The sequence below is a fragment of the Aegilops tauschii genome, chromosome 4 (genome assembly GCF_002575655.3).
Source record: "Aegilops tauschii subsp. strangulata cultivar AL8/78 chromosome 4, Aet v6.0, whole genome shotgun sequence".
Lineage (NCBI taxonomy): Eukaryota > Viridiplantae > Streptophyta > Magnoliopsida > Poales > Poaceae > Aegilops > Aegilops tauschii.
The window spans coordinates 127,243,659-127,265,451 of record NC_053038.3 but is presented as its reverse complement, the minus strand read 5'-3'; the positions used below and the strand labels follow the sequence as shown (position 1 = coordinate 127,265,451).

Here is a 21,793-nt window from a genome sequence, read left to right as displayed (position 1 = left end):
TTAAGAAACTAGGCATTAATAAGTGACGTAGCAAATAACTCCAGCACGTTAGTTCAATCTAATAGAAATTTACTGCAAAATATGCTGATTTCTTTTTCACTGAAGACTCTTGTGATCTGATGCCTGATGTTTCCACGTTTGTAGCCATAGTTTAGAAACCTGCCCAGGTTTGTTTTTCTTTGAGATTGGAAGTAATTATTGGAACAAATAGTTTCATCTAGCTTCATAATCCATGTGCAGCCAAGACGTCATTAAAAAAAATCTTCAAACTGTGATATGAATAATTATTCTGAAACTATGATTCATAGGAGAAAATAGGCCTTGTTGAGTTTCTGTTGATGAGATATTCTCCGCCGCGGAGTTTGTCCAGTACTCAATTCTCTTTATTTTTTGACGTGCAGGACTAGTTAGTACCTAAGGATGTGACATAATCTTTGTTAATGTTTTGTGATAAAGTTTTCTATGTCCCGCATCAAACTAAGATATCTCCTTCTAGATTGTCGACGTATTGGATGTGATGTTTTGTTGCGGTTTCGGTTAAAAGAATTATAACAAACAAGTTGTGATCTAGCATCATCAATGTTTCAAAAAAGTAGTTCTCACATAGTAGTCTTCATAAGGATCATTGCTGGTAATGCATACCATTGTGATTCATACGGGCTCTTCCTGAAACAGAAAACTGTTACTTGCAATTGGAGTGGAGAAAACAATTGCTTCCAGTACAAGTATACCCCATGCTTTCAAAATACTAATTCGTTATGTGCCCGCTCGATTCCAGAGGGAACTAGTAAAATAAGAAGAAAGTTACCCCAAGAAAAAAAACAAAGAAAGTACTTATGTTCACCATACTTTCTTTAAAAGAAATAGAAATATTACACTTTTATTCCCTACAATTTGTAGATAGATATTGAATGAATGGTTCTTTGTTTAATATCTAAAGCTACTTGATGTACCGCAAAAGAAATTTTGAGAAGCAACAAAGAAGGCCCATTTCTTGCCGTCTTGCAGTTGAGAAAGTCTTATATAGAAAATCATAGATTTTTCTTTTCTTTTTGAGAAGATACAAAATGATGTCGAATAGTGTGAAATCAAAAGAAGGGGAAGGGAAGGGAAGTCAACTACGCATTATTCCTCTTGACACAAACCATCCAAGTCTTCATCAAGGAACAGTATACTGCGAATGTAACCCAGAGATAGAGATTTGAAGGTAGAGGAGGTCCATACGTTGGATTTGTTGTCGTGCCGAACTATTATTAGTGGGCTTGGATATTTTTTTATTCGTTCTTCAGAAAGCAACCAGAAAGATCAGCTCAGATTGTCTTTGTGCTTAACTTAACCAGCTACCGCAACCCCTTTTATCACTACAAGAAATTCACTTGTAATGTCAAAAACGCTCTTGTATTATGAGACGGAGGGAGTTACATCTAACAGTCTCAAGGATAATCAAAATTATCGAGTGGAGAGCTTTCTGTCTCTGTCTTAAGGCAATCGATTTCGAGAAATTGGATTAATTCGGGGAGGCCGGCGTACGTATAGCATCGTGCCACGCAACGGCAGCTTATTAGCTAGACTAGCGTGGCCTCCTCTTGCACGCTACCAAAGCTTTGTGTACACCATTCGGCTATAAATAGTGGCGCCGGTGGGAGGCTATCCATTCAATTCAATTGTGCTCATCATCATCCCCGATACCAAAGCTCATCTTCTTCTCCTTGAAATCTTTTTGGGTTCACAGATTTGGAGGATGTCTTGCAACTGTGGATCCGGTTGCAGCTGCGGCTCAGACTGCAAGTGCGGGTATGGATGTTTTTTACAATTATTTTTTAACATTAATGGATGCTTCTCCTTGCAAACTACTCTCGTGCTATTTATGTACTACTTCATCCGGTGATCCTTTTAGCTGTTCAAGCATCAGTTCCTTTTGTGGTGATGAACTATTGATCTGATTTGCCGACCGGTTGCCTTCGCCCGTTTCAGGAAGATGTACCCTGATCTGACGGAGCAGGGCAGCGCCGCCGCCCAGGTCGCCGCCGTGGTCGTCCTCGGCGTGGCGCCTGAGAACAAGGCGGGGCAGTTCGAGGTGGCCGCCGGGCAGTCCGGCGAGGGCTGCAGCTGCGGCGACAACTGCAAGTGCAACCCCTGCAACTGTTAAGCTGCATGCACTCGTACGTACGTGTGTTGGTGTGAGAGTATACGTGAATAACGAGCGTCTGATCTGATGGAGTCGAGCAAGGGTGCGTGTGCGTGTGCGTGTGGTTTGCTTGCTCGCTCTCCCATGCTCTGCCCATGGTGTCCTTGTGTGTATGTGTGTGTGCATGTGTCCCTGTAATTGCTTCATCTATCCCCACTATGGATGGAGTGATGAATATGTAAGAATGAAAGATTTACCTAATTAACTACTCCTAAATCGCTACTTCGGTTAACTGATTTTCTTGGCGGCGCATCTTCAGCTATTTATCCCCTAACATGAAGTATACAGCGAAGGAACAAATTGCCCCAAAAAATTATTGATTCCTCCTATTTTTTCTTTTCGAAAAGGGGGCTCCCCGGCCTCTGCATCAGAACGATGCATGCGGCCACTTTTATAAAAAATAAATAGGTTCAACAAGGTCTTGCAGTCTCAAAACAAGTAAATAAAAAGCTCACAAAGAGCCAAACAAGCCACAACCGGTTGGCACAAAAAAGATAGGAAAACTAATTGCCTATCCTATTACATGACCGCCATCCAAACCGGTTGAAAATATCCCGTGCTACCATCTTCCACCGGATAGATCCAGTAACCAAACGCTCCCTGGCCTCCGTCGGAGTGTGTAGCGACCACATACGGATCAATGCAGTGGCCCGAAAGATAACGTGCAAAAAATGAATATTTGATGTTCTGTTAAAGACCAAATCATTTCTGCAGTTCCAGACTGCCGACAATAAAGCACATACTCCTACGCGGATGTGGCTGGCTGTTTCGAACTCTATCCCGTTAATCCACGTTCCAAATAACGCGCTGACAGAGTTCGGAGGAGTAATGTTAAAAGCGATGTGCACCGTCCGCCATAGAATCTTAGCCAACGGGCAATCCAGAAACAGGTGCTGGATAGTTTCATCCCGATCACAGAACCTACACCTAGTAGGTCCTGTCCAGTTACGCTTTGCCAGATTGTCTTTAGTTAAGATAACTTGTTTATGCACAAACCACATAAACACTTTGATCTTCAACGGAACCTTGACTTTCCAGACATATTTGGAACTAGGAATGGAGCTAGAATTGATAACATCAATATACATTGATTTAACTGTAAACTCCCCAGTCCTAGTAAGCTTCCAGCGCAACTTATCGGGCTGTTGAGACAGCTGAACCTCCATTAGTCTAGTCACTAAATGGAGCCACGCATCCCAACGATTGCCGACTAGCGTCCTTCTGAATTGAATATTAAGGGGGATGGATTGAAGTACTGTTTCAACGTAAGCATCGCGTCGTTGAACAATACTATAAAGCGATGGGTATTGAAGCGCAAGGGGTGTCTCTCCTAGCCAAGTATCTTCCGAGAATCGCATGCTAGCACCATTTCCAACAATAAACTTTGTCCTATTGAAAAAGGTTGCTTTAACTCTCATGAGCCCTTTCCAAAAAAGGCGACTCCAGCGGCCTCGCTGTCACCTGTGACAATGTTTTGGACTGAAGATATTTACTACGGAGAATCTGTGCCCATGTGGCCTCAGTCTCAACAGATAACTTATACAGCCACTTACTGAGAAGACATCTGTTCTTGACCTCAGGATTTTCAATCCCAAGACCCCCTTGGTATTTTGGTTGACAAATGATATCCCATTTGGCAAGTCTGTATTTTCTTTTTAGCTCATCACTCTGCCAGAAGAAACGGGATCGATAGAAGTCCAGCCTTTTCCTTACTCCAACTGGAACCTCGAACAAAAGAAACATAGGCATACTCGTGAGAACCGAATTAATAAGAATTAATCGGCCTCCGTATGACATGAGCTTGCCCTTCCAGCAACTCAGTTTATTCTCAAATCGATCCTCGATGCACTTCCATTCTCTGTTCGTCAGCTTACGATGGTGAATTGGTATACCTAAATACGTAAAAGGTAACGACCCCAATTCGCACCCAAACAATTGCTTATAAGCCTCTTGTTCATCCTTGGCTCTTCCAAAACAGAACAATTTGCTTTTATGAAAGTTAATCTTTAACCCGGTCAATTGTTCAAATAAGCATAACACCAGCTTCATATTTCTCGCTTTCGCCAAGTCATGCTCCATAAAGATGATCGTATCATCGGCGTACTGAAAGATAGAGACACCTCCATCCACTAGGTGAGGCACTAAACCACCCACCTGACCGGCCTCCTTAGCCCTTCCTATTAAAATTGCCAACATATCAACTACAATGTTGAACAAAATAGGAGACATCGGGTCACCTTGTCGCAGGCCCTTATGTGTCTAGAAATAATGACCTATGTCGTCATTCACCTTAATTCCAACACTCCCTTTTTGTGTGAAAGATTCAACCTGGCGTCGCCAGGCTTCATCGAAACCTTTCATGCGTAAGGCCTGTTGAAAGAAAGGCCATTTGACTTTGTCATACGCCTTCTCAAAATCCACCTTGAAAACCACTCCATCGAGTTTTTTAGTGTGAATTTCGTGGAGCGTTTCATGAAGGACCACAACCCCTTCTAGGATGTTTCTGTCCGGCATGAAAGTAGTTTGGGAATGCTGCACCACAGAATGCGCAATCTGCGCGAGCCTATTAGTCCCAACCTTGGTGAAAATTTTGAAACTAACATTAAGAAGACAGATCGGCCTGAACTGCTCAATCCTCACAGCTTCTGTTTTCTTAGGAAGCAGGGTTATCATTCCAAAATTCAGGTGAAATAGCTGAAGCTGACCAGAGAATAAATCATGGAACATCGGTAACAAATCCCCCTTAATAATATGCCAGCACTTTTTATAGAACTCCGCCGGAAATCCATCCGGCCCAGGAGCCTTATTATTTTTCATCTGAGAGATAGCTTCAAACACCTCCTTCTCCGAAAATGGGGCTGTCAGAATATCATTCTCATCAGCAGCAAGTTGAGGAACATCCTCAATTCTAGACTCATCCAGGGATACACTATTATCCTCCGGAGGCCCAAACAACTGCTTATAGTATTCGGTGATGTAAAGTTTTAGGTTTTCCTGTCCTAAAATCATCCCTTCGTCATGTTCAAGCTGAAAGATTCTCTTCTTTCTATGCTTGCCATTAGCGATCATGTGAAAGAATTGAGTGTTTGCGTCCCCCTGGACGACTTTGCGAACCTTAGCCCGCAGCGCCCACTTCAATTCCTCTTCACGGAGAAGCTCTTTCAACCTCATCTCCGCCTCAAGCTTTTCATGAAGCTCCGTGGCTTGAAGAATTGTGGACTCGGCTTTTAGATCCAGGGACTGAATAAGTGAAAGGAGCCTTTCCTTCTCAACCTTATAAATCCCACTAAGATGCTTAGCCCACCCACGCAAGAAACTTCTCAAGTGCCTTATCTTATTCTGCCAACGCTCAACCGCAGTCCTACCTCCTGCATCCTTCGCCCATTCCCTAGCTATCAGATCCAAAAAGCCTTCTCGTTCAAACCAAGCCATTTCGAACGAAAAGGAATTTTTGTTCCCCATGCGAGTGGCCTCACCAGAGTCCACGAGCAGAGGCATGTGGTCAGAAATACCGTGCGAAAGTGCCTGGACCGTAACCAAAGGAAATTTCTATTCCCATTCGATGCTCGCAAGGACTCGATCCAACTTCTGAAACGTCGGGTTAGGCAAATTATTAGCCCAGGTAAACTTTCTACCCGAAAGCTCTATCTCTCGCAGATCCAAGCTTTCAATAATGGTATTAAACATGAATGACCACCTGCCGTCTAAATGATCATTGTTCTTTTCCTCTCTTCTTCTAATTATGTTAAAATCACCCCAACCAGGATTGGAAGCTGCTCGGAACTGCAAATACGGACAAGGTCTGCCAAAAACTCTGGTTTAAGTTCAGGCTGTGCGGCACCATAAACCGCCACGAGAGCCCAATTAAACCCATCGGCCTTCGACCTAACCCGGAACTTAACTGCAAAATCACCCATCACGACACTTCGGACTTCGAGCGAATCGCATCTAACTCCAAGTAAGATCCCACCCGATCTTCCTCTCGGAGGCAAGCAATGCCAATCAAAATCGACACCGCCCGACAAAGTACTAAGAAACTGGGGAGAGAAATTATCTCTACCAGTTTCCGAGAGCGCAATAAAATCCAGCGTATGCTCGATAGACACATCTGCAAGAAACCTTCTTTTAGCCAAGTCTTTCAGACCTCTGCTATTCCAAAAGATTCCTTTCATATTTCATCATGAAATTTTTAGTAGTACGGATCCTAGCACTCCTATGCACCGCCAACGCAGGATAGACCTTCCGCTTCCACTTGCGTTTAGGCTTGTTTTGATCCTCCACCCGGTCCTCACAACCGGGCTCCATGGACCTAACTACTGCGTCATCAAAGGTATCATCCTCTTCCTCTGACTCAGGGTGGGATGGTACAAGATCCGTACAGAAATTATCGAGTACTCTGACCCCCAACGCATCTATCTCAGAATCATTCATAATCCTGACCGCAGCTAAGTTACGAATCATTTCTAAAGCGCGTTCCGCTTCCAAATCCAGAATATCATTAACGGAGTTAGAGATTTCACTATCATTTCTCCCTAGTGAAACTCCTAATTGATTTGCATTATTAATAATCTCATCATTAGAAAAATGCAGAATGGAATTGGAGGTATTGACCGACATACCAGTAGTGGCCTCAATGCCACGAAGCTTGGCCGCCCTCATGGCGCACCGCTGCTGCATGTCATCAACCTCCGGGAGATCCTGGAGACGACAGCTCATCCGTCGCCCCTCGGAGACCGGATCCGGAATCCCTCCAAAAGCAATGACCTCCTCCCAAGATGCGGTCGCCGTCGGCCTCGAACCGAGTCCCGGGGCCGCCGGTGCGCCAGCAGAGGTAAGCACATGGGCCTCCTGCCCGTGCTTCCCTGCCACCCCTGCCCTCTGGCCGGTGGGCATCGTGGGCGCCACCGGAGGCGCGCCCCCCTAGTCGCTGGGGAAGAGAAGGGAGTCGAGGCCACCTGCCCCGGACTCCCTCCCCTAGGCCTAGCCGCCAGCATCGGCCTCGTCGCCGCGAGAGGAGAAGAGGGAGCCGAGGCCACCTACCCCGGGCCCCCTCCCCTAGGCACAACTGTCGTCAGCGGCTCCGTCGCCGCCAGAGGAGAAGAAGGAGCCGAAGCCACCTGGCCCGGGCCCCCTCCACTAGGCGGCCCTGAACCGACGCCCTGGGGCGCAGGAGCGTAAGCGGAGGGGGTACGTGGGCCGCCTGCCCGTACTCCCCGCCCGCGGGCGTCACAGGTGAAGCGGCCACCCTAGCCGCTGGAGGAGAGGAAGGGGCCGAGGCCACCTGCCCAGGCCCCCCTCCCCTAGGCCCAGCCATCGTCGTCGGCACCGTCGCCCGAGTAGAAGCAATGGTCAGAGCGGGAGAAAGAGGGGCCTCCTGCCCAGACTCCTCCCCCCTCCATCGACCGAGGTCATCACAGAGACAACCACCTCCGAGCCCCCGAGCACGGGACCATCAGCAGCATCAAAGTCTAGCGGGGGTAGCACACGCTCCATCACGTCATCAGACTCCATCCGGTCACTCCATAGTCTGGGAGGAGCAGAAGCTGGCTCAAACGACCCAAATCTCAGAGTGCTCATCGGCACCGAGGGGGATGGAGCCGTCCCGTCCCCGGGCGTCTGAGAGACGGACCCCGAACCGTTGGACAACTCTCGTCCAACATCATCTACTGGCGCCTCCTTTGCACCAGCAGGATCATCTCCCTCGTGCATGTCTACATCAGACCCATTGATGGCCTCTGCGAAAAGATCGGCATCCTCAGACTCAATCTCGAGGGGGAAGATTTCACCCCTATAAGTCCACTTAACCACATCAGGCACAAACTCAATATCCAGAACACTCACCAACAATCGGGCCACCCCGTGAGCTCTGGTGAAGGCCATATCCACTCTCTCAGTTTTCCCAACCAAAATACCCAGGCTAGCGACAACCCGAGCATCCTGCATCGGCTTTGAGGGAGCCCCAGAGACGTAACCAGACCTGAGTAAGAGGCTTGCCCTATGGCTCAACCTTCTTCCACTCATGGAACTCCAGGATACATTCTGTGCCAGGCACTCTACACAGCCCGAAACTCAGAAGTCTCTGCAAATACTCAACAGAAGGGAAGTCAACCTTATACATGTTACCCTCGAGACTGACAAGCTCCCACTGGTAGTCACCTGGAACCAACTCCATAAGCCTCTGCACAATCTGAGTCTCAGAGACATCACATTTGGTAACTTTCACAATTCCAGTGGTCATGCTCTCGGTCTCCTCTGGGATCTCCCTCGCACTAGGAGACTCAAAGACAATCAACTCAGCACAATACACTCCATAAATGGTAATAGTCGGCATCTGATCACGCAGAATCGGGCACTCTCCCGTAGCATGTGCCGGCTTGAGGCAGGTATCACAAAGCTCAGTTACGCATTCCGCAATAAAGTGGCCCTTCTCACCACAACTATAGCACATCATCTTCTCCTTCTTGAGTGCCCACTTGGACGCGCTATCAGTGTCTGCCATGTCTGCAATCTCGACTGGACCCGTAGCTGGGATCTCTGCCGTAGCCAGCGCGGTGACCACCTCCATGGCCTGACCGGACAGCTCCGGCATCTGACCGGGGTCGGCCGCCTCCGCGGAGTCTGTCTGCTGCAGGACAACAGGTGGAGGAGGCTGACGTTGCCGGTACTGGCCACCTCGGCCACCATGGCCACGATGACCACGGTAGCCACCTCGCTGCCGGTAGTCAGGACCCGATGCCCCCTCAACAAAGCCCCCCGGAGGGCCGTAAAAAGGCCTCTCAGCTGTACCATCGCTCTGCCAAGCATAACCACGGTCGCCACCCGTCAACGACGATCCTCGGTGTTGGCCTTCACCATACGCATTGTACCCATCGTCACCCCATTGTCCCCAGGGCGGTCCGTTAGCACCACTGTTCCCTCCAGCACCTGACTGAGTCGTCGGTGCATGCGCCTGCGCCGTCCCAGACCGCTTCTGCGTCGGCCTCACGACGTGGTGCGGCGGCGGCGCCGTCTGCGGCTGATTGCTGGGCACCTGAACGGGCACAGCGGCCGGCCTAGGCTGCGGTGACCGAGGCCCTTGCGTAGCGCCGCCCCGTCCCGCAGCCCCAAGCGACCCAGCGGTGGTGGCCGAGGTCCAGAAGCAGTCCCGCCCCGACCCGCGGCGGCCACTGCAGCGGGATTCTGCACGGGCGGACGCAGCCCAGGCTGGCCTCCACCGCCCCCCACCGGAGGTCTCGGAGCAGACGAAGCCACAACACCATGCCCGACTCCAGCCGCCTGCACCGTCACACCAGCACGAGCAACGGCAGCCGCGGTCGGCGGCTTCTTCCCTGGCGACGCACCCGCACCTCGTCCAGCCATGGCCCCGAGGGGAGGAATACTCGTAGCACGCTCCGAACCACACGACGGGAACCCCGGTTTCGCCCAGCATCGAGGAACCCTAGCACTCCGTGATGGCAAACGAGACGAGCATCGATCGTACGATCTGTTGCATGTGTCGGCGCCTCTGAGTTGGGTTGGTGCCGGTTTAGCCTGGGCCTCATACCTAGCTAACCCCGGCCCTCCCAAACTCGGCCCATGCACATTCAGAGACGGCCCATCTCAGCCAAGCAAAGAATTCAAACGCAGCGCTCGGGCCGCAGCGATCCCGATCTCCAGATTTCCTGGCGTGACCGCCGCGGTCATCGCCGGCGCCGATGTAGCCATAGTCCGGCGAGCGTTCCTCTTTTTCTTAACTAGGATCCACGATTCTGGCCGAATTAAATAAAAAACAGTAAGGTTTGGGAGACTGACCTTCGGGAGAGGACCCTTCCAAGGCCTGATCGCCGTCGCCGCCGTTCTCCGATGAATGACACGGCGAACCATCTCCTTCTTCTCTCCCGCGTGCAGCCCTATCCTGGCCGGATCATTAGGGGGCAAAACCTTGTCGATAGTTGTCACCACTTCATCTTCGTCGTAGCGGCATTGAAGAACTCGCAAATTTGGTCGGATGGCGTCGGTGTCAAAACCGGTGGATCTCGGGTAGGGGGTCCCAAACTGTGCGTCTAAGGTCGATGGTAACAGGAGATAGGGGACACGATGTTTACCCAGGTTCGGGCCCTCTCTATGGAGGTAATACCCTACTTCCTGCTTGATTGATCTTGATGAATATGAGTATTACAAGAGTTGATCTACCACGAGATTGTAATGGCTAAACCCTAGAAGTCTAGCCTGTATGACTATGGTAATGTGTATCTGTCCTTTTCGGACTAAGTCCTTCGGTTTATATAGGCACCGGAAGGATCTAGGTTTACACAAGGTCGGTTACAAAGGAAAAGAATCTACATATTTGGTCGCCAAGCTTGCCTTCCACGCCAAGGAGAGTCCCATTCGGACACGGGTGTAGTCTTCGGTCTTTGTATCTTCACAGCCCATCAGTCCGGCCCATGGCTAACAGGCCGGACGCCTGAGGACCCCTTAGTCCAGGACTCCCTCAGTAGCCCCTGAACCTGGCTTCAATGACGAGGAGTCCGGCGCGCAAATGTGTCTTCGGCATTGCAAGGCGGGTTCCCCTTTCCGAACCAAGATAGTCTCCGGACGTGATGATTGTATCCGGACCTGTAACACACACCACACACAACCGCAAAGAGAATATAATACTCTGCGAGTCCAATCTGCTGATGACATCATATCTATCCGGTCATAATTTCGAACCGTCGTCTCACCTGCGGCCCCACGTTCCGAAACGTGGTTGTCATTGACACGTCTTATCCAAGCAGAGATCGTGTCCCCTTATTAAGGGATTCTTTTATCGACACGGGCGTGGGTAACCCAACCGTCCTCAGGGTACAACTCCTTGGGAATAGGATTTTAAGGCCCGGGAGGAGGCGTTCGATATTCTCGGCCTTTATAAAGGGACGTAGACCCGCCCTTCCTCTCCACGCTTGCTTCTTCCTCGACTCTTACTACCTCGAGTTCCAACACCCAGGTTTCACCCTCCGTAAGCTTCAGTCATGTCCGGATCCAGCCGTCAAGGCCGGTGGGTGGCTTCTTCTGTCACAGAGGAGGATATTGCAAAGCTTCGGGCGGCAAGATATCTGACTGCAGAAATCCTCCATCGGCTTCCTGCGGAGGGGCAGGTTATCCCTACCCCTAGATCCGGTGAGAGGGTCGTGTCGTTTCTCACTTCCTCCAAGGATTAGGGTTTGCCCTCAATCCCTTTGTTCGGGGGCTCATGTTCTATTACGGATTAGATTTTCACGACCTCGCCCCGAACTCTATTCTTCTCATCTCGGCATTTATCGTCACGTGCGAAGCCTTCCTCCGAACTCCTCCACACTTCAGCTTGTGGCTCAAGACCTTCAATGTGAAACCGCAAATGATAGAGGGGGAGCAGGCGGATGATACGTCCATTTTGCATCATGATTTTATATTGATATTTATTGCATTATGGGCTGTTATTACACGTTATGTCACAATACTTATGCCTATTCTCTCTTATTTTACAAGGTTTACATAAGGAGGGAGAATGCCGGCAGCTGGAATTCTGGGCTGGAAAAGGAGCAAATATTAGAGACCTATTCTGCACAACTCCAAAAGTCCTGAAACTCCACGAAAGTTATTTTTGGAAATAATAAAAATTACTGAGCAGAAGAAATACGTCAGGGGGGCCACCACTTGTCGATGAGGGTGGGGGGCGCGCCCCCTGCCTCGTGGGCCCCCTGTTGGCTCTCCGGTGGCCATCTTCTGCTATATGAAGTCTTTCGCCCAGGAAAAAAATCATAAGCAACCTTTCGGGACGAGACTCCGCTGCCACGAGGCGGAACCTTGGTGGAACCAATCTAGGGCTCCGGCAGAGCTGTTCTGCCGGGGACACTTCCCTCCGGGAGGGGGAAATCATCGCCATCATCATCACCAACGCTCCTCTCATCGGGAGAGGGCAATCTCCATCAACATCTTCACCAGCACCATCTCCTCTCAAACCCTAGTTCATCTCTTGTATCCAATTCTTGTCTCCAAGTCCGGGATTGGTACTAGTAGGTTGCTAGTAGTGTTGATTACTCCATGTAGTTGATGCTAGTTGGTTTATTTGGTGGAAGATCATATGTTCAGATCATTTATGCATATTAATACCCCTCTGATTATGAACATGAATATGCTTTGTGAGTAGTTACGTTTGTTCCTGAGGACATGGGAGAAGTCTTGCTATTAGTAGTCATGTGAATTTGGTATTCGTTCGATATTTTGATGAGATGTATGTTGTCTATCCTCTAGTGGTGTTATGTGAACGTCGACTACATAACACTTCACCATTATTTCGGCCTAGAGGAATGCATTGGGAAGTAATAAGTAGATGATGGGTTGCTAGAGTGACAGAAGCTTAAACCCTAGTTTATGCGTTGCTTCGTAAGGGGCTGATTTGGATCCATATGTTTCATGCTATGGTTAGGTTTACCTTAATACTTTTGTTATAGTTGCGGATGCTTGAAATAGAGGTTAATCATAAGTGGGATGCTTGTCCAAGTAAGGGCAGCACCTAAGAACCGGTCCACCCACATATCAAATTATCAAAGTACCGAACACGAATCATATGAACGTGATGAAAACTAGCTTGACGATAATTCCCATGTGTCCTCGGGAGCGCTTTTCTCTATATAAGAGTTTGTCCAGGCTTGTCCTTTGCTACAAAAAGGGTTGGGCCACCTTGCTGCACTTTATTTACTTTTGTTACTTGTTGCTCGTTACAAATTATCCTATCACAAAACTATCTGTTACCACTTATTTCAGTACTTGCAGAGAATACCTTGCTGAAAACCGCTTATCATTTCCTTCTGCTCCTCGTTGGGTTCGACACTCTTACTTATCGAAAGGACTACGATAGGTCCCCTATACTTTTGGGTCATCAAGACTCTTTTCTGGCGCCGTTGCCGGGGAGTGAAGCGCCTTTGGTAGGTGGAATTTGGTAAGGAAAAATTTATATAGTGTGCTGAAATTTACTGTCACTTGTTACTATGGAAAGTAATCCTCTGAGGGGCTTGTTTGGGGTATCTTCACCCCGACCAGTAGAGCAAAGAGTTTCTCCTAAACCTATTGAACCTACTGAAAATGAAAATTAAAATGAAAATGTCCACTTTGAGATTACTTCGGGTATGTTAGAAAAACTGCTAGCTAATCCTTTTGCAGGAGATGGAACAAAGCATCCTGATGAGCACCTAATATATGTGGATATAGTTTGTGGATTATTAAAGCTTGCAGGTGTACCCGGTGATGTTGTTAAGAGGAAGGTTTTCCCTTTATCTTTGAAGGGAGATGCATTGACATGGTATAGGCTATGTGATGATACGGTATCATGGAACTATAAACGATTGAAATTGGAATTTCATCAGAAGTTTTATCCTATGCATCTTGTTCATCGTGATCGCAATTATATATATATAATTTTTGGCCTCGCGAAGGAGAAAGCATCGCTCAAGCTTGGGGGAGGCTTAAATCAATGTTATATTCATGCCCCAATCATGAGCTCTCAAGAGAAATAATTATTCAAAGTTTTTATGCTCGGCTTTCTGATAACAATCGCACCATGCTCGATACTTCTTGTGCTGGCTCTTTTATGATGAAGACTATTGAATGCAAATGGAACTTATTGGATAGAATTAAACGCAACTCTGAAATTGGGATCTCGACGAAGGTAAGGAGTCAGGTATGACACCTAAGTTTGATTGTGTTAAATCTTTTATGGATACCGATGTTTTCCGTAAGTTTAGCACTAAATATGGACTTGACTCTGAGTTAGTAGCTTCTTTCTGTGAATCTTTTGCTACTTATGTTGATCTCCCCAAGGAGAAGTGGTTTAAATATCATCCTCCCATAGAAGTAAAAGTAGCTGCACCTGTTAAAGTTGAAGAAAAGACTGTCACTTATAATGATCCTGTCGTTCCTACTTCTTATGTTGAGAAACCACCTTTCCCTGTTAGAATAAAGGATCATGCTAAAGCTTCAACTGTGGTTCGTAAAAGCAATACTAGGACTTATACACCTCCTGAGCAAATTAAAGTTGAACCTAACATTGCTATTGTTAAAGATCTCTTGTCTGATAATATTGATGGGCATGTTATTTATTTCTGTGAGGAAACTGCTAGAATTGCCAAACCTTGTGCTAAAGATAAACATAGACCTGTGGTAGGCATGCTTGTTATTTCTGTTAAAATAGGAGATCATTGTTATCATGGCCTATGTGATATGGGTGCTAGTGCTAGTGCAATACCTTTTGACTTATACAAAGAAATTATGCATGATATTGCACCTGCCGAGTTAGAAGATATTGATGTCACAATTAAACTTGCCAATAGAGATACTATTTCACCAATGGGAATTGTTAGATATGTTGAAGTCTTGTGTGGGAAAACTAAATATCCTGCTGATTTTCTTGTTCTTGGTTCCCCACAAGATAGCTTTTGTCCCATTATATTTGGTAGACCCTTCTTGAACACCGTTAATGCTAGGATAGACTGCGAAAAGGATGTTGTTACTATTGGTCTAGGTTATATGTCTCATGAGTTTAATTTCTCTAAATTTCGTAGACAACACCGTGAAGAAGAATTGCCTAGTAAGGATGAAATAATTGGTCTTGCTTCTATTGTCGTACCTCCTAGTGATCCTTTAGAACAATATTTGCTAGACCAAGAAAATGATATGTTTATGAATGAAAGAAGGGAAATAGATGAAGTATTCTTTAAACAGGAACCTATCCTGAAACACAATTTGCCTGTTGAAATCCCAGGGGATCCTCCTCCACCCAAGGGTGATCCCATGTTTGAGCTTAAACCGTTACCTGATACTCTTAAATATGCTTATCTTGATGAGAAAAAGATATATCCTGTTATTATTAGTGCTAACCTTTCAGAGCATGAAGAAGAGAGATTATTGAAAACTCTGAAGAAGCACCGCGCTGCTATTGGATATACTCTTGATGATCTTAAGGGCATTAGTCCCACTCTATGTCAACATAAAATAAATTTGGAGGAAGATGCCAAACCAGTTCGTGATCATCAACGACGACTGAATCCTAAGATGAAGGAAGTGGTAAGAAAGGAAATACTAAAGCTCCTTGAGGCAGGTATAATTTATCCCATTGCTGATAGTCAGTGGGTAAGTCATGTCCATTGTGTCCCTAAGAAGGGAGGTATTACCGTCATTCCTAATGATAAAGATGAATTGATTTCGCAAAGAATTATTACAGGTTATAGGATGGTAACTGATTTTCACAAATTAAATAAGGCTACTAAGAAAGATCATTACCCCTTACCTTTTATCGATCAAATGCTAGAAATATTATCCAAACACACGCATTTTTGCTTTCTAGATGGTTATTCTGGTTTCTCTCAAATACCTGTGTCGTCTGATGATCAAGCAAAGACCACTTTTACTTGCCCTTTCGGTACTTTTGCTTATAGATGTATGCCTTTTGGTTTATGTAATGCACCTGCTACCTTTCAAAGATGCATGATGGCTATATTCTCTGACTTCTGTGAAAAGATTTGTGAGGTTTTCATGGACGATTTCTCCGTCTATGGATCCTCTTTTGATGATTGCTTGAGCAACCTTGACCGAGTTTTGCAGAGATGTGAAGAAACTAATCTTGTCTTGAATTGGGAAAAGTGCCACTTTATGGTTAATGAAGGTATTGTCTTGGGGCATAAAGTTTCTGAAAGAGGTATTGAGGTTGATAAAGCCAAGGTTGATGCTATTGAAAAGATGCCATGTCCCAAGGACATCAAAGGTATAAGAAGTTTCCTTGGTCACGCCGGTTTTTATAGGAGGTTCATTAAGAACTTCTCAAAAATCTCTCGGCCTCTGACTAATTTATTACAAAAAGATATACCATTTGTCTTTGATGATGATTGTATAGAAGCATTTGAAATACTTAAGAAAGCATTGATCTCTGCACCTATCGTTCAGCCACCTGATTGGAATTTACCCTTTGAAATTATGTGTGATGCTAGTGATTATGCTGTAGGTGCTGTTCCAGGGCAAAGAGTTGATAAGAAATTAAATGTTATTCAATATGCTAGTAAAACTCTAGACAATGCTCAAAGAAATTATGCTACTACTGAAAAAGAATTTTTAGCAGTTGTATTTGCTTGTGATAAGTTCAGACCTTATATTGTTGATTCTAAAGTAACTATTCACACGGATCATGCTGCTATTAAATATCTTATGGAAAAGAAAGATGCTAAACCTAGACTCATTAGATGGGTTCTCTTGCTACAAGAATTTGATTTGCATATTGTTGATAGAAAGGGAGCTGAGAACCCTGTTGCAGAAAACTTGTCTAGGTTAGAAAATGTTCTTGATGACCCACTACCTATTGATGATAGCTTTCCTGATGAACAATTAAATGTCATAAATGCTTCTCATACTGCTCCATTGTATGCTGATTATGCTAATTATATTGTTGCTAAATTGATACCACCTAGTTTCACATACCAGCAAAAGAAAAAGTTTTTCTATGACTTGAGACATTACTTTTGGGATGACCCACATCTTTACAAAGAAGGAGTAGATGGTGTTATTAGATGTTGTGTACCTGAGCATGAACAGGAACAGATCCTACGCAAGTGTCACTCAGAAGCTTATGGAGGACACCACGCTGGAGATAGAACTGCACATAAGGTATTGCCATCCGGTTTTTATTGGCCTACTCTCTTCAAGGATGCCCGTAAGTTTGTCCTGTCTTGTGATGAATGTCAAAGAATTGGTAACATTAGTAGACGTCAAGAAATGCCTATGAACTATTCACTTGTTATTGAACCATTTGACGTTTGGGGCTTTGATTATATGGGACCTTTTCCTGCCTCTAATGGTTACACACATATTTTAGTTGCTGTTGATTACGTTACTAAGTGGGTAGAAGCTATTCCAACTAGTAGTGATGATCATAACACCTCTATTAAGATGCTTAAAGAAGTTATTTTTCCGAGGTTTGGAGTCCCTAGATATTTAATGACTGATGGTGGTTCACATTTTATTCATGGTGCTTTCCGTAAAATGCTTGCTAAGTATGATGTTAATCATAGAATTGCATCTCCTTATCACCCGCAGTCTAGTGGTCAAGTAGAATTGAGTAATAGGGAACTCAAATTAATTTTGCAAAAGACTGTTAATAGATCTAGAAAGAATTGGTCCAAGAAACTTGATGATGCATTATGGGCCTATAGAACTGCATATAAAAATCCTATGGGTATGTCTCCGTATAAAATGGTTTATGGAAAAGCATGTCACTTACCTCTCGAACTAGAACATAAGGCATATTGGGCTATTAAAGAGCTCAATTATGATTTCAAACTTGCCGGTGAGAAGAGGTTATTTGATATTAGCTCACTTGATGAATGGAGAACCCAAGCCTATGAAAATGCCAAGTTGTTTAAAGAAAAAGTTAAAAGATGGCATGACAAAAGGATACAAAAGCGTGAGTTTAATGTAGGTGATTATGTATTGCTATACAACTCTCGTTTAAGATTTTTTGCAGGAAAACTTCTCTCTAAATGGGAAGGCCCCTACGTTATCGAGGAGGTCTATCGTTCCGGTGCCATAAAAATCAACAACTTCGAAGGCACAAATCCGAAGGTGGTGAACGGTCAAAGAATTAAACACTATATCTCAGGTAATCCTATAAATGTTGAAACCAATGTTATTGAAACCGTAACCCCGGAGGAATACATAAGGGACACTTTCCGGAATGTTTCAGACTCCGAAAAGGAATATGTATGTGGTACGGTAAGTAAACCGACTCCAAAACAGTTTTTATGGCAATATTTCTCCGTTTTGGAATATTTAGAAAAATAGAAAAATAAGAAGCAGTCCGAGAAGGACACGAGGCCTCCACGAGGGTGGAGGGCGCGCCCTACCCTACTGGGCGCGCCCCCTACCTCGTGGGAACCTCGTGTGCTATCTGGACTCCGTTTTCTTGTACGATACGTATTTTGGTCAGTAAAAATTCATTATATAATCTCCTGAAGGTTTTGACTCCTGTATCACGCAATTATCCTCTATTCTTGTTTCGAGCTGTTTTTCTGACAGATCTAGATTATCATGACGTCTCCAAGTGCCCCCAAGGACAAGTTCTTTGAGAAGGTCATCAACCCTTACCTCGCGGAGGTGCTGCCACACTCTCAAACCATTGAGATGCGTGATGGGTTGCTGCACATCCGCGATGTTGAGGGACCGAAGGGGACCGGAAGCGTGGAGACGAGGCTCGAAGCAATGGAGCAACAAGTTTTCAAGTGCCAAGGGATGGTGGAGCGTGGACTCAACTCCAACCACATGATGCTCGCGGAGTTCACCAACAACCACAAGCTGGATGCCAACAACATTGGGGAGACCATCTTCAAGCTTCACGAGAAGATCGAGCACCTTCAAGCCCAAATTTATGACCTGCAAAACCAAAACTGTGAGTTTGAATATAGATTCAAAAGGATGAGTTTGGCTGCAGATTTGAGGATCCCGGAGACTCGATCATCCTTCTATGATGGTGAGCCTATGCCTTGGAAGATGGACGACAAGCCCGCATCATCAACAACTCCACCTTCTTCACCAGCAAAGGAGACGTAATCACATGGGTATGGGCACTCCCCTTGGCAACTGCCAAGCTTGGGGGAGATGCCCCGGTATCGTATCACAACCACATCTCCTTTCTTTACCGTTTTTCTTAGTTCGATCCTATTAGTAGTATCTTGACCTAGTAGAATAAAGTTTTGGCATGATCTAGTTTTGAGTTTTGCTTTATGATCTCTCTTTGTAATCGAGTCCGTGAGCTATATAATAAAGATTAGTGTTGAGTCAAGGGCTTGATTATCTTGCTATGATCTTGAGTGAATAAGAGAAAAGAATAAAAAAAGAAACAAAGAGATCATATTGATCTTATTGAGAGTAATGGCTTCACATAGAAAGAGTATGATGATTAAAAATTGTTGGGAGTTGGGAAACATAGCTTTGGTCATCGTTGGAATTAATAGGAAATAATAAAGAAAGAGAGGTTTCACATATAAATATACTATCATAGACATCTTTTATGATTGGGAGCACTCATTAAAATATGACATGCTAAAGAGTTGATGTTGGACAAGGAAGACAACATAATGGGTTATGTTTTCTTATATCTGAGATAAAGTATATTGTCATGGATCATCCAACATGTTGAGCTTGCCTTTCCCCCTCATGCTAGCCAAATTCTTTGCACCAAGTAGAGATACTACTTGTGCTTCCAAAAACCCTTAAACCAGTTTTGCCATGAGAGTCCACCATATCTACCTATGGATTGAGTAAGATCCTTCAAGTAAGTTGTCATCGGTGCAAGCAATAAAAATTGCTCTCTAATTATGTATGATTGATTGGTGTGGAGGAAATAAGTTTCATACGATCTTGTGATGTGGAAGAAATAAAAGCGACAGACTCCATAATAAAGGTTCATATCACAAGTGGCAATATAAAGTGACGTTCTTTCGCATTAAGATTTTGTGCATCCAACCCTGAAAGCGCATGGCAACCTCTGCTTCCCTCTGCGAAGGGCCTATCTTTTATTATTATCTTCTACCTTATGCAAGAGTCATGGTGATCTTCACCTTTCCTTTTTACATTTTATCCTTTGGCAAGCACAGGGTGTTGGAAAGATCCTGATAGATATATCTAATTGGATGTAGGTTAGCATGAGCTATTATTGTTGACATTACCCTTGAGATAAAAGGTTGGGCGGCGAAACTATAAGCCCCTATCTTTCTCTGTGTCCGATTAAAACTCCGTAACCACAAGTATTGCGTGAGTGTTAGCAATTATGAAAGACTAAATGATAGTTTAGTATGTGGACTTGCTAGAAAGCTCTGACATAGACTCTTTCTGATGTTATGATAAATTGCAATTGCTTCAATGACTGAGATTATAGTTTGTTAGTTCTCAATAAAGTTTCTGATTCATACTTCGCATGGTGAATTGATTATTACTTGAGCATAAGAAATCATATGACAATATCCATATATGTTGCTGTTATGAGAACAATCATGATGCCCTCATGTCCGTATTTTATTTTATCGACACCTCTACCTCTAAACATGTGGACATATTTATCGTTATCGGCTTCCGCTTGAGGACAAGCGAGGTCTAAGCTTGGGGGAGTTGATACGTCCATTTTGCATCATGCTTTTATATCGATATTTATTGCATTATGGGCTGTTATTACACGTTATATCACAATACTTATGCCTATTCTCTCTTAGTTTACAAGGTTTGCATAAGGAGGGAGAATGCCGGCAGCTGGAATTCTGGGCTGGAAAAGGAGCAAATATTAGAGACCTATTCTGCACAACTCCAAAAGTCCTGAAACTCCATGAAAGTTACTTTTGGAAATAATAAAAATTACTGAGCGGAAGAAATACGCCAGGGGGACACCACCTGTCCACGAGGGTGGGGGGCGCGCCCTACCCCCCAGGGCGCGCCCCCCTGCCTTGTGGGCCCCCTGTTGGCTCTCCGGTGGCCATCTTCTGCTATATGAAGTCTTTCGTCCAGGAAAAAAATCATAAGCAACCTTTCGGGACGAGACTCCGCCGCCACGAGGCGGAACCTTGGCAGAACCAATCTAGGGCTCCGGCAGAGCTGTTCTGCCGGGGACACTTCCCTCCGGGAGGGGGAAATCATCGCCATCGTCATCACCAACGCTCCTCTCATCGGGAGAGGGCAATCTCCATCAACATCTTCACCAGCACCATCTCCTCTCAAACCCTAGTTCATCTCTTGTATCCAATTCTTGTCTCCAAGTCTGGGATTGGTACTAGTAGGTTGCTAGTAGTGTTGATTACTCCTTGTAGTTGATGCTAGTTGGTTTATTTGGTGGAAGATCATATGTTCAGATCCTTTATGCATATTAATACCCCTCTGATTATGAACATGAATATGCTTTGTGAGTAGTTACGTTTGTTCCTGAGGGCATGGGAGAAGTCTTGCTATTAGTAGTCATGTGAATTTGGTATTCGTTCGATATTTTGATGAGATGTATGTTGTCTATCCTCTAGTGGTGTTATGTGAACGTCGACTACATAACACTTCACCATTATTTCGGCCTAGAGGAAGGCATTGGGAAGTAATAAGTAGATGATGGGTTTCTAGAGTGACAGAAGCTTAAACCTTAGTTTATGCGTTGCTTCGTAAGGGGCTGATTTGGATCCATATGTTTCATGCTATGGTTAGGTTTACCTTAATACTTTTGTTGTAGTTGCGGATGCTTGCAATAGAGGTTAATCATAAGTGGGATGCTTGTCCAAGTAAGGGCAGCACCCAAGCACCGGTCCACCCACATATCAAATTATCAAAGTACCGAATGCGAATCATATGAACGTGATGAAAACTAGCTTGACGATAATTCCCATGTGTCCTCGGGAGCGCTTTTCTCTATATAAGAGTTTGTCCAGGCTTGTCCTTTGCTACAAAAAGGATTGGGCCACCTTGCTGCACTTTATTTACTTTTGTTACTTGTTGCTCGTTACAAATTATCCTATCACAAAACTATCTGTTACCACTTATTTCAGTACTTGCAGAGAATACCTTGCTGAAAACCGCTTATCATTTCCTTCTGCTCCTCGT

At 45.1% G+C, this 21,793-nt stretch overlaps 1 protein-coding gene across 1 annotated transcript; it reads left to right on the top strand.

The window, feature by feature from the left end:
• The first annotated feature begins 1,503 nt into the window (after window positions 1-1,503).
• LOC109779568 (metallothionein-like protein 1) lies at window positions 1,504-2,420 on the top strand. Its single transcript, XM_020338190.3, has 2 exons — window positions 1,504-1,794; window positions 1,975-2,420. The coding sequence occupies exons 1-2, from the start codon at window positions 1,742-1,744 to the stop codon at window positions 2,147-2,149; spliced, it is 228 nt and encodes a 75-aa protein (XP_020193779.1). The 5' UTR covers window positions 1,504-1,741; the 3' UTR covers window positions 2,150-2,420.
• The last annotated feature ends 19,373 nt before the right edge of the window (window positions 2,421-21,793 follow it).

Coding starts and splice junctions, on each gene's coding strand:
- LOC109779568 (XM_020338190.3), top strand. CDS start 1,742: ATGTCTTGCAACTGTGGATCCGGTTGCAGCTGCGGCTCAGACTGCAAG. Junction 1,795..1,974: donor GGCTCAGACTGCAAGTGCGG/GTATGGATGTTT, acceptor CGCCCGTTTCAG/GAAGATGTACCCTGATCTGA.